The sequence below is a fragment of the Vicugna pacos genome, chromosome 8 (genome assembly GCF_048564905.1).
Source record: "Vicugna pacos chromosome 8, VicPac4, whole genome shotgun sequence".
NCBI classification, from domain to species: Eukaryota; Metazoa; Chordata; class Mammalia; order Artiodactyla; family Camelidae; genus Vicugna; species Vicugna pacos.
The window spans coordinates 50,889,578-50,903,535 of NC_132994.1; the positions used below are offsets into that span (position 1 = coordinate 50,889,578).

The window sequence follows — 13,958 nt, forward strand, 5'->3', positions numbered from 1 at the left end:
GGTTATATACAGATCAGTAGACAAAAACGTTATTAGCAGAGGTTCACAGGAACCTAACTCTGTATTTTTCCTAGGAGAAATGGTTCAGTATTCACTAATTCAGAGTTTGCAGCAACTTTATGAAACATAACTATTGCAAATAATAAGACTTGACTATATGTACACATATGTACACAAATACACATGCATATATAATACATATATATGTATGTATTGTAAATAAGGAATTATACATAAGTGCTATTAATTTCCTATATATGTGCATATCCATATTCACATATATAGTAATATTCTGAAATAATGACCCTAAAATCTATCTAATGTAGTTACAACTGCATAGGATGTCATAGGCATTCAGTGGAAATGTGTGCAGTGATTGAATGAATAGGTGTGATTGGATTGAAGGAAGGATGGGCTTGATGGATGGATGGCTGCAAGGAAGGACAGAGACTTGGCAGGCTTTCTTCTAAAGTACTGGTAACACATTTTAACCCATTTAGCCAGGATATCTGATACTGAAAAGCATCTATATAGTAAATTTCTTGCTCCTATTGTCAATAATATCAGTGGTTAATCATTATTGCTAATATAGGATTTTTTAATTAACAGTTTTTAATAACTCAAGAGTTATATTAAAACCATCAATAAACCATCTGCCTAATGTCATTCCTTTGCAGCATAGACCATGGTGGAACTAGCATATATATATATATATATATATATATATATATATGTGTGTGTGTGTGTGTGTGTGTGTATGTATATATATGTGTATGTATACATATATATATAAATACTAGTATGTATATATTTTTGGTATTTGGGTTCAGATACAGGGGTTTTATATTAAAAGTATGACATTTTTTCAAGACATTAGTTATAGTTTTTATGCTATTTTAAGTATGACATTTTTTCAAGACATTAGTTATAGTTTTTATGCTATTTTAAGTATGTTTTCTTAATATATTATTTTATCTTAAATCTTTTAAAAAATTATTATTTTAGGGTTTATTTCCAGAATCACATGGCATCATTGACAATAATATGTATGATGTAAACCTCAACAAGAATTTTTCACTTTCTTCGAAGGAGAAAGATAATCCAGCTTGGTGGCATGGACAACCAGTATGTAGCATCCTGCATGTGGCACCAAAGTAACCTTCGTTTCCCAATGTGACAGTGGATCTCTCTCTTCTCTCTGCTTTGAATTTCACATTATCTTTCTAATTTCTAAGAGCGAGGGGTGGGAAGGTGTTTCACTACTATTTATAATTATAATTTGAATCTTTTAAATGAGTGTGATTATTCTCCCAAGTTGCCTTCATCTGAAACCTGGATGTTGTATTATAAACATATCATTCTGGAAGTTACTGAGAAAGATTATCTGTTGATTTTTTCTTCATTCTGTTTTGTAAGTTTTTAAAAGAGGAAGAACTGTATAATTTTTCCAACTTGAGAAGCCACCTTTCTTAATTGCTTTGCTACATTTTTTGATTTTCGAGGTAAATGCCTGGCTAATTACGTTTTTTTTAACTGCTACAAAGACAAATTTCAAATAATTTAAATGAACTTTAGTAATTAAATAAAATGTGCAACTGTTAATATGTTCAGTTCCTAATAAATGGTACCATTTTCACCCAAACTAATTATTCTCTTGACCTCCACTTATCTGAAATTTTCTTTTTTTATAGATCTGGCTGACAGCAATGTATCAAGGTTTAAAAGCTGGTACCTACTTTTGGCCAGGATCAGATGTGGCTATAAACGACACCTTTCCTTCCATGTATAAGGTTTACAACAGGTAGTGAAGCACTTGCAGACGTGACCCCATTTTGGCAGAAATGATTACATTTATCTGGTTTCAAATCTTGATTGTAATTGTATCCTTCCAGTTGTTTGGGCCAAAAATCTTGTAGTTAACATTGCTTCTTATCTCTTACATCTCTCATCTGATCTATCAGTAAATGCTGTGCATCTAATTCAAAATATTTGCAATCTGAGAACTTTTTATTACTTCCAGCATTAACATTCTGGTTTCAGCTGTCATCCTCTTTTGCCTGTATTACTGCAGTTGCATCTTTACACATCTCCCTGGTTCTATTTCTGTTCTCACTCCATCAATTAGAATAATTATTTAAAAAAACAAGTCCAATTACGACCCTCTTTGGCACTAAAAACTCCAATGGCTCCTGTTTCATGCAGCGTAAAAGCCTACGAGGCCCTGTTGGTATGAACCCTGCTGTCCTCCCGCCTCTCAAATGTCCTTTCCTACTGCTGTCCTGGATTCTCACGCTGAAGGAGCCATACTGACCTCCTCCATGACCCCCAACACACCAGGCTTGCTTCAGCTGTAGGGCCTTTGCACCAGCTGTTCCTCTGTCTGAGACAATCTCATTCTGTGTATGCACTCAGCCTGCTTCCTCACCTTCTTCTGGCTGTTGCTCCAGAATTACCTTCTCAACACTGTCCTAGCCTGGTCATACAAAGATGTCAAATTCTAAACTGGCCCATTCCAGTTACTGAGTGCCCCTTCTTTTTTTCTGGTTTTGCTTTCTTTCTTTTTTTTTTTTTAAATCAGTTGTTCTTTTATTTTTATTTTTTAACATTTTTTATTGAGTTATAGTCATTTTGCAACGTTGTGTCAAATTCCAGTGTAGAGCACCATTTTTCAGTTATACATGAACATACATATATTCATTGTCACATTTTTTTTCGCTGTGAGCTACCACAAGATCTTGTACGTATTTCCCTGTGCTATACAGTATAATCTTGTTTATCTATTCTACATTTTGAAACTCCAGTCTGTCCCTTCCCACCCCTCACCCCCTTGGCAACCACAAGTTTGTATTCTATGTCTGTAAGTCTGTTTCTGTTTTGTATTTATGGGGTTTTTTTTTCAGTGTCCCTTATTCTAGCTCTAGCTTTGCTTTTTTTTTTATAGCATTTATTATCTTTTAATAGGTGTTTGTTTGTCTTCCTCAACTAGACTGTAACTTCTAGGTAGGAAGGCATCTTTGGTTTGTTCACTGATAAATTCTGTTTAAAATGAATGTCATGTCTGACAATAGAGAGTCAATACATATAAATGCATAAATGAATGAAGCGAATAAAAATAAACTTATTGAATGAATGGATAATAATTAATCACCTTTTATTTTAATTGAGGGGACAGTGAAGGAGGGATGGATGAGAAAGAAAGGAAATATTTGATTAATTTTAAAAATTACTTTTCCTCCTCTTTTCAGAAGTGTGACATATGAAGAAAGGGTCTTTACATTGTTAAAATGGCTGGACCTGCCCAAAGCTGAAAGGTAATATCTAGTGTCGGGGAAGTGCTGGCACCGTAGGAAATTTGTGGGCATCAAATGAAAGTATTTTTTTTTAGTTTAAATGACCATTTTGGAAAAAAAAAAAAAAAACCAACAACTTGGCATTTCCTTTTTTATGGGCATTTTTCAAGAATTATTCCTGAAACCAGACTTTTAGAGAAGGGCCTAACATGGCAGAACAAAGAATCAGCAAAAACTCATAAGCCTGGAAATAACAGAGGGCTGAGGCACACCGAGAGGTCTTAATAGCAAGACCAAGAGAGAGTTTCAGAGCTGAGTCAGCCCAGTGCCTACATCCTGCAAGGACTCATTTACGCCCTGTTGGGACACTACCCCAGCTGCGGCCAAGTGGAAGCACTGGGCCTGGGCAAAGAGAAGGAAAGACCAGAGGCAAAAAGGAGGAAACTGCCACAAAGTTCTAGCCCTACAGATTCCCCAAATCCACCTCGTAGGTTTATTGCAAATGGATAATGCCTTTCTGTTTCTATTTTACCCCTAGGCCTGATTTTTATACCATATACGTGGAGGAACCTGATTCTGCAGGACATGAACAGGGACCAGTCAGTGCCGCAGTGAGTTTTTTTTTTTTTTTTGAACAAATGTAAAACCCACAACCTAAAATGCTGTTGTTTAATTCCAACTGAATCAAATTGTATTTGATATACACACACAGACATAAAAATAGTTAAAAGATTAAAAAGATGGTCTGCTTTATTAACCACAAGATAATTAAAAGTCTAAAAAGAATATCTGCCTTAATAACTGCATCCTAATTAATTGGATAAATGCCTACTGAATACTTAGAGGCAGTTACTTCACATAATGAAAACATCAAGGCTAAATACTGTGTGTCACCTTAACATGTTAACACAGTGCATCTCAAGCCACGTCACCTGAAAGTCCACCGGAGAATATCCATTGTCTGCTCAAGCATGGTTCCAATCAGAAGTTTCTTATAATTGGACTTACTATATTATTACCTCAGGCAGAGTCATTCCCCTTCTAGGCCCCCATTATAATTGAAGTAGACTCTAGTATTAGTTTCTTCATTATCTACACCATTCTGTATTTACCACAGAAATATAGCTCTTAAATATGGTTTTTCTAAAGCCAGTTTTCTTCTGCAATCCACTCAGACCTGCATTATCTTGGACGTAATATAAATCTGCAAAGGCCCTTGTGGAAACTCAAGTAACAGTTGTCTGCAGTTGGGATGCACAGCGTATTTATTCTGGCAGCACGATTTATCTTTGTATAAGATATGCCCTTCTGCTTCCTTCCTGTTAAACCACAATAATTTCTAATATAAGGCCCTGCTCACGTCTGAACACTTTTATATAGTCTACGTCCTCTTTTATATAGTATACACACCACCCTGGATTGTATCACAGACTCTAACACTGAGGTTATTCCAAAAGGGAATGGCTTAGTAACTCTCTAAAGCGTATTTACCAATGCTCCTTTTCTGTTTTAATCATTATACATATTGCTGTGATCAACTACTTCACCTGCATTTGTCTGACCCCTCCAGCTGACTTTAGGCATTGTATCTTCTTCTGTTCAATGCCCTAGCTTCGTACCCAAATAAATTTTAAGCCCAATTTGGAAAAGTCCCTCAAAGGAAAAGATCAGGGTGCCCTGAGAGGTCTTGAGGGGCCAACCCAGCCTGGGTTGGGGTGGTGGTGAGGCTGGTTGGAAAGTTCTCCTCTGAGTAACAAAAAGGAAAAAAGCTCACAAATGGCCTGATTGAGGGAGGGGCGGAGCACGGTAGAGGGACACATAAAATGAACAAATGAACAGATAGGTGAACAGCTGGCTAGACAAACAGACAGCATGATAAAGGTAACAATAACAATAGCAGCTGACTCTTACTGTGGGCTGCTCTGTGCCGGGAACTGTTCGAACTGTTGTATGAGGAATGTCTCCCACTAATGTCTGGAGCACTGTGAGCCCGGGGAAGGGCTGGGAGAGCGCCTTCAGGAGGAGGCGGGTGCCAAACCATGCAGGTCCCTGAAGGCCATAAAATGTGCAATGGGAAGCACAGAGGCATTTTAATCAGGGAAATGACAGAATCAGTTCTATGAACATTTAAACTCACTTTTATTGTGTAAGAGGAATGAATTGGAGGGAGCAAGAGAAAGTGGGGAGTGATGAGTCAGCATTTGCAATATTTCAGGAAAGAGATAGTAGTGACTTGGACTATGGCCGTGGCAACCATCCTGGGTGGAAGAAAATGCCCTTAAAATTTATTTAAGAGAGAGACTTGCTATGACTTGGGGCGAGATGGGTGATGCAGGATCAACAATGATTTTTCAGATTTCTGTCATAAGCAGGCAGGTTCCTTCCACTGAAGGGGGATAAATTTGGAGGAGAAGATCAGACAGCAGTGGAAGACAGAGGAGGAAGTGCTCTTAGCACAGCCAGGAGGCGTGAGTAGGTTGGTTCTGTGAAAGGGAAGGTAACTATGCCATGACAATAGTTGGAAATGTGACTCACTGGCAAACCAGACTGCGTGGTCCCCCTAAGAATGAGGGTCAGGAAAGCGTCTTGGATTGGAGTTGATGACAGATTTGGCAGTAGACAGAGATGATTTGAATTCAAGTTCTGCTCTCTCTCATTAACTGTGGGACCATGAACATGTTACTTAACTTCTTTAAACCTCAAATTTCCTGGTCTCTATAACCAGAAGTTTCAAAAGCACCATCCATGAATGTTTGCTGTGCTAATTTTATAAGATGATGCACTAATGCTCTTAACAGTAAATGGCTTGTAAAATTCTTTCTCAGAAAAGAAGGAAAAAAGGCAATCATTGTTATAATAGATTATAAGGTTAAACATTTTTCTCAATCCATTGCTATTACACTTTCTTATTCACTGGGAAAAAAATGAGATTATGTTGGTTAAAAAATTATTCATTTAAACCTTAAGTCAGTGCAATATACTATATTGATGAAGGGCAGGAAATTTAAAAAACACAAAAGAATCCAAACAATAAAATAAAAATGAACTCCACTATTCAGAGACAATCACTCTTAATTGTACCTTGATACATTTTCTTTCAGTTTTCTGTGCCTGTGAGTTTACTATGAAATGCTAAATATATTTACAAACAAAACTGGATTATGCAATATGTTGGGTGCATATGCAGTTTGGTTTTAATTTGTTATCTTTAACATTGTATTGTGGTCATTTCCCTATGCCACTGTTCTATAAAAATATTTTTTAATTGTTATTGAACATGCCTTCTTAAGGATGTGGTATAAGTTAATTTTTCTTGTATTTTAATTATAAATAATGTAATGAATATCCTTGTATGTGAATCTCCATTTGTACTCTGTTTACTTAGGACAAAAGCCCAGAAACAGAATGATTAGTTTACGGGCTATGCCCCTTTTTAAACTCCCTGATTACCCATTGTCACGTGATCCTTCAGATCCTGTGTAACCATTCAGGCTCCTATGGAAGTGTCTGTGGACTCTTCTCCCCAACATTGGACAGTATTCTGAGAACCTTTGCAGCTGAATAATGTTGGTTGAGGTTGTTTTTCTTAGATATTTATTGGCCAGTAATCTATTTTCCTTTGTAGGGAAGAGTGTTTAATTTTTCTGTCTATAGACATACAGGAATTGGTGTCTAGTAACTGTAGTGTGGGTGTTGGGCTCTGATACCCTATTTCAAAACCCAGCAATTTCAAAGGAAGAAACGTGTTCAGTTTTTTACTCTATTAGGTAATGATTTGGTTAATTAAACCTTAAATCACGAAGACAATTTTAATGCCATTTCTTTTTCTTTAGGTAATTCAAGCCTTACAGTCAGTAGATAACATTTTTGGATTGTTGATGGAAGGCCTAAAACAGAGAAACTTAGACAATTGTGTCAACATAATCCTTTTGGCTGACCATGGTATGCTTTTTTTTTTTTAAATCACATTTTATTATTGATTATATCTTACCACTTCACGGTAAGTGGTAAGAAATTTTAGTCCTCTTTTAATCACAGCCCACCACAAGACTCATTCTTTGCTCATAAAAGAGTTTCTAGGTCTAGAAATACAGGTGTTAAAATATGAGCAAAGAATGAGTTTTGTGGTGGGCTGTGATTAACAGAGGACTAATATTTATCTTTCCAGTTTAATTATTCTAACATTCATTGTGAAAGTCCATCCATACACTTGATTTTCTGTAAAACTGGAGTTAGTAGTACTGAACAGGGAGGTGATTGGGCTGTTATTCAGTCTTAAAATGTGCCTTCTTTTCAGTGACTGGTGCATTCATGTAGATTGGCCGCAGTTCATTATACTGGCTAGTTTACCACTTCCTGTGTATTTCTTTTGAGTCGTGTGAATAGACGTCCATGAAGTCCCTGTCACTCTACATTTTGTCTGCTTGAGGGTGGCTCTCCATTTCAGTTAACCCCAGTGTTAAAAGAAGTGAGATAGCTGTCACAACCTCATTTTTAAAGTACTCATTCATTCGACGAATATTTTCAAAGTGCTAACTCAATGCCAAGTACGTTCCTGGACATGGTGTGCTTGGAAGTACATAAAGCAGAAATGGACTTTTTCTAGATGAGGTGGTCTAGATGAAGTGAGATGAGGAAAAGGAGCAGGTCTGCAAAACTTTGGTTTATGGCTTAGGACATCAGGACAATGTGAAACATAGTAATTTATTTTACAGTTTCTAAAATGGTTCCCTGATACTTTGGCCTGTTGCTTCAAAATTAAAGGAAATATTTTAAGGCACATTTTGTCAAAAGAAATTATAAAAGATAGAAATAATAAAATAAATAAAAATGACAACAATAAAAATTTAAATGGAGTCTGAAGAATCCTCAAACAAAAAAGGTTTAACTACCAAATCTTTTTTAGAGCGCGTGCTGCTTGTATAAATTTAAATAATATAGTTATGAAAAGTGAATATTCTTTATCCTTTGTTCTTGTACTTATTGCATTGTTTTATAAAAATGCATGTTACTTTTTTGACTTAAAAATATATCGACTTGTCTTATGTAAAAATCAGATGTTATGAAGATCTCATTTGCTTCCTACAGAGGGTTTTCATCTTTGAAATTACTTTAATTGATCTTCTTTGAACAGATGATCTGTTTGTAATTTCTGTCAATCCCTCTCTTATAAACATGATCCTTCTCTTCCAATGCCAAGATTTTCAAGGCCTGCCATTTAGAGTAAAAAAGTGGAGTGAATTTTAGAGGATCTCAGTGAAACTTGGTTTCTGATGTGTAGCATTAAATGTCTCCTATTTGACCTGATCAAAGACAAACCAATTGTTACCATTCAGTGGATGATTTTATTTTTTAAATTCAGGAATGGATCAAACTTATTGTGAGCAACGAGAATATATGACTGATTATTTTTCCCAAATAAACTTCTACATGTACGAAGGACCTGCCCCCCGCATCAGGACTCGTAATATACCTTATGATTTTTTTACCTGTAAGTATGAAGATGCTCAATGGAAAAATAAAGGTAAACTTGAAAGTGAATAACCACAGCCCCTAATTCTGAGAATGTAGGGATTACCAGGCCTGCCCTTCTGACTTCTTGGAAGGACCACACAGAAGCAAATGAGAGATTCTCATGTTTAAGTACAGTGCATCTATAAAGTCTATGGTAATATTTAATATTGTTAGGTTAAAATACATTCTGCTCCATTCTTAAATGCTAAAGAAATTCTTTGCTTAAAATACTTTTAAATTTTATTTTATCAATCATAGTCATTAATAAATGTCTGTGTCAAATTAACTTGAGTTATTTACATTTTTTTGCTGTTGTCAAGTATCAACTTTAATGTGATTTATTTATTCATTTTTCTTTTGAAACAGTTGATTCTGAAGAAATTGTTAGGAACCTCAGTGTAAGTATACACTCTCCTAGCATACATGTTTAAGTTAACGTAATGTCCTTAATCTGAGTTTTGAGAAATCTATATTCTATACCTTTTTTAGCCCAAGCCACTTATAATTTATTCTTTAATCCCTCTTCAACATTGTTTTATATTCTTGCCAGTTGCTTTTATCTTAGTTGATTTTATTCTGGAGTTGACACCGCTAAAGGAAACTGGTTCGGGTAACAGGGGCACTGATCCCTGAATTGAATGTTTCCTTAGAAGAATTGATGTTTCCTTAGAAGGAGCTGGGCTACTGAGCTTCAGGCAGTATCGTTTTTCACATTTTTTTGTGTCATTTAATATGAGGAAACAGTGAAGCACAGATATTACAGATCTTTTTATACAGATCAGAAAAATCATCTCCTTATTCTAACTATAATTGCGACTGCTTTTGACTGGTTCTTACATCTCAGGTTGTGAGTAAACAAGCAGAGCAAATTCCATATAGTTTAAAGCAATCTAGATTTTCCAGGTGGATTTTGCTACTCCTGGAGAGATCTGAAATATTCTTGTGTGGTGGTTTTAATAGTTCTGTGTTGAAAGTATATTTGCAAATGTATATCTGTTATATGAATTCACCAGTTTACCATTCCTTGGGGTGGGGCTGGATTTATTTCTGTATAGGTGATATGCAATTATAGTAAAATCTGTTAGAATGAAATGTGAATGACTGAAAATAAGGAAATGTTAGGGAAAGAATGGTTACTATAATCTGGGACCCACTGTAGGTTTGAAGTAGGAAGGACCACTCAAGCAGAGATCCTTAAGTGTTAATCACTCCTTTTTTCTCTTACATCTAATATTCTGATCTTCAGTAAGCATGATGGACAATGTCATCCCCTACTGGTGAGGGGTATGGATACAGTGTGTTCATGCTGATTGGATGGGTAGCTGAGAAGCGTCAACATATGGACGCTTCTAAATCTGCACGTTGTTTTCCCTTTTCCCCATCACCTTATGATCCATATAGCTGAAGTCCTGTTGGTGAGATGAGGAAGGGTGATGTCCAATAATCCTAGTGGTGCAAAGGGATTGGATACCATAGACACTGGGAGTCCATTATGTGGCATCACAGACATGGCCTGGGCCTGAAGAAACAGCCTCTCATTTTACAAAGCAGTCCATTATTCCTAGGAAAATATTCATGTGGTTGTACAGTATCCCCAGGAATGCTGTTCTGTGGGCCTAGACTGAGCTTCTGTTGGGCAAACATACCCAAACACGAACTGGAAAGTTCCAAACATTCTGGCTGCATGACAGACAACAGCATCAACTTTGTTCTTCGATAAAAGGATGGCAATTTTATCTTAACTCTAGTGTCTTTAACTTAAATTCTCAAATGCTGCAAAAAACACCGATCTTCTTCAGAGGTCAGCAGTACACCCCCAGGTTTCTCTGTATTCACTCAGCTGTGCACTCAGCCAGCAAAGTGTGACTCATCAAATGATTGGTGGTCTTTAAGGGTACGTTCTAGTCCTTTGTATATTTGAGGAAGCTGCATACTCAGCAGCTGCCATCATGTGCTTGCCTGGAAGTTACAAAAATTGTGACTTAAGCAAGAAGTAATGACAAATGAAAATGCAGAAAAATAAGAAGACTGAAAAAGATAGCAAAGTAGGCAAGAAAAAATAACTGTGCAGAAATAACTGCAATAAATACTTTTCCCTTTTTCATTCTATAAGTCTTCACTTGCCTGCTATCTGTATTTCTTTTTAAAATTTTTGTCAATTTCATAGTATCTCTTCTTTTTCTTATATAAGTTGAGCATGAGATAATAGTGACACAGACTTGAAATCTTTATAACATCGTTGAGGCTTAAAATAAATAAGAAAATGAGAAAGTGGAAAAAACCATTCATTTCCCCACATGCTTCCCTGTATTTTTTTTCCCTTTTGTTTCTTGAAAAGGTCACAAGAGAGAAAAAGTTTCTTTGCAGTTTTAGTTCTCATTTTCTCACTTTTATTGCATATATAGCTGCCAGTATGATTTGCATCTTTACATAGTTTTAAAGTATGCCATCTAGTTAGCAGTGGTTATTAAGAAATGATTTCTAATTTATGAAGAAACCCATGAATTTTTCACAAGTAGAACTGTACTAGATTTCAAAAACTATTGACTTTGAAAATTAAGCAAATGTAGGTTACTCAAAGGGTAAACTGAGTCAATTGTGAAGAGATTTTTTTTTGTGCAATTAAACTAATTTTCAGACTTTTCACTCATATCTACTAATGTATTGTATACTTTTCATGTAGAATTTAGACTCAAAAGTTGTAATTGTCACTAAATCTAGACCTATCTGTTTTCTGTCAAAAAAGGAGGGGAGATCCATGAAGGTTTAAGGTACATACACAGGAATAAAACTTTGAACATCAAACAGTATAATAAACGTCATATTTTTAATTGCAACAAATAATGTTGTAACAAGTAAAAACAGTATAGCTAGGGAATGTAAGTACATTGATAATAGGTTTAATATTCCTGTATTTTTTAGCCAGGCTTAAATCCTCTTACTTTTAAAAAGTGTTTAATAAATGGTCCTAGGAGATGAAATTGTACTAGCTTATACATTTATTAAGTGTCGTGAAGAAATAATTTACCTCTTTTTCAGTGCCGAAAACCAGATCAGCATTTCACACCCTATTTGACTCCCGATTTGCCGAAACGACTGCACTATGCCAAAAATGTCAGAATTGACAAAGCTCATCTTTTGGTGGATCGACAGTGGCTGGCTGTGAGGTTTGTGTGTCTGTTAATTAATCTCATAATACTGTTAACAGCCGTCTCTCATAATAAATTTTCTTGACCTTATCCTGCTATTATTACATGAATTTTCCTGAGCGTGACAATTTCTTGACCTTTTATATGCTATCTAGCACTTCTGCATTTGAAAGGACTGTTACTAGGTTGCCAGTCTTAGCATCCTAATCTTCACAAGACAGATGAGAATGAGTCAGAAGAAGCCTGACTGTTCGTTGACTGTTCCGGAAACGGTCGGTACCAGCACATTCTTATCCCCGACTGCAGTCTCCTTTAGGCAGCAGACAGCGTATAAAGATGATATCAGGTGTCTTACAGTCTGGTGATGAGTAACTGATGAAATGGCTCTTTAAGACCTTTGTCATTTTTGTGGCTTTTATAAAAAGTACACTTATGTCTGTATGGCCAAGCTGATCAATTTGTTGTAACTTGTTTTTGGTTATAATTTTAATTCCTATTGATCATTGAACATTTGCAAAATATAAGTCTGTTTAGAGGAAATATAAACCATTCTGAATCATTTCATACCCAAATAACCAACTAATTAATTGATTCAACAACATTTTATTGATGCTTGCTAGGTGTGCACCAAACTGTTCTTGGCATTTGGGATACAGAAATGATTCCTGCCCTCTTGATCACATGGAGAAGCCTGATAATAAGTCACTAAACAAATACATGCACACCATCCGGTAGCTTAATTCATGTTCCCTATTTTTTGTATTTTATTCCAGGATTTTTCCCTTACGCATGAATGGATATAAAGGGAATCAGGATCATATTGTGTTTTCTGTCTTATTTGTATGTTACATGATGTCAGGGAAGATGCAGAGGAAAGTGGAAATACAGTGGCTGAAAGATACATTTAACAAAGGGAGAGGAGACAAGGAAGACGAGGAAGCTGGGCTCTAATATAAACGTGTGCAGGATGAGGAGTTGGAGATTTGGCTGAGCCTCTTATCTGAGATAACAGGAAAGCCTGCCAGTGCCCTGGCTAGACCAGAGGGTGCAGTTTAACACGGGATCGCTAGATGGCACTGGCCTTTCTTCATGGAATTGGAGTATCATCACCTTCTGGGTCAGTGTGGCTCAGGACAGCTTTCTCTAAAGGATTAAAACATGTGAACAAAATTAGGCTTTACTAATGTTAAATATATAAGATTTTTAGTAGCGTGTGTATGTGATATATAAACGTGAGTGAGTTCTCCAAATATTTACTGTTAAGAGTATGAGATCAAAGAAGTTAGGACACCATGGTCCCACGTGCCCGTTGGTTCCACACCACAGACTACGGGTTAGGGAAGGGAGTCCAGCCACCAGCATACCTCTGGCTTTCACACACTGACACTCAGTCTCAGACTGTGAGCTTTGTACGTTTACTAGCTGGCAGCAGCCCCAGAGTGCAAGGCCGGGCTTCACACCTGACCTGTGAGAACTTGGAGAGATTAACATCTCAGGGCTTCATTTTTCTCATCTGTAACACAAGATGAGCCCAGTTTTATTATTCTGTTGCTATTTGTACACAAAGTAAACTAACTCACACCAGAGGAAATGTTGGCCGTAGCCCTAACCAGGGCATCTGGGGAGTCTCACCTGATTAGGTCCTGGCCTCACTCTGTCTCCAGCTCTTACCACATCAGTCTCAGGCTACCTACCTTCTGTGTTACAGTATGTCATCTTTAGTTATCATGTTCAGAATTTGATAACTAGATTAGATTCCCTTTTCAAAATTGTAGCAAATTTCATCATTTCATGTAATCTATTTTCCTCCTCTTCCCCCTCTTCATCCTTATTTTGCTTAAAATGTGTTAGATTTTGCTAATTTGGGGCACCCAATTATTTGAAATTAATTGAAGGAAAGTTAAAGTCCCCTTTTAGAGAATGTGAATAAAAGCTTTTCATTTTATGATTGAAAACTGACAAATACGTCCCAGGCAACTTTCTAAGAAACAGAGACAGTCCTCAC

At 36.4% G+C, this 13,958-nt stretch overlaps 1 protein-coding gene across 1 annotated transcript in view; it reads left to right on the forward strand.

The window, feature by feature from the left end:
• ENPP3 (ectonucleotide pyrophosphatase/phosphodiesterase 3) overlaps window positions 1-13,958 on the forward strand; it is a 61,834-nt gene that overhangs the window by 19,932 nt on the left and 27,944 nt on the right. Inside the window, exons 8-15 of the mRNA XM_006200056.3 lie at window positions 1,006-1,125; window positions 1,692-1,801; window positions 3,246-3,311; window positions 3,829-3,901; window positions 7,124-7,232; window positions 8,653-8,781; window positions 9,171-9,202; window positions 11,844-11,971. Of these exons, the coding sequence (XP_006200118.1) occupies window positions 1,006-1,125; window positions 1,692-1,801; window positions 3,246-3,311; window positions 3,829-3,901; window positions 7,124-7,232; window positions 8,653-8,781; window positions 9,171-9,202; window positions 11,844-11,971 (767 nt within the window). The remainder of the gene's footprint in view (window positions 1-1,005; window positions 1,126-1,691; window positions 1,802-3,245; window positions 3,312-3,828; window positions 3,902-7,123; window positions 7,233-8,652; window positions 8,782-9,170; window positions 9,203-11,843; window positions 11,972-13,958) is intronic.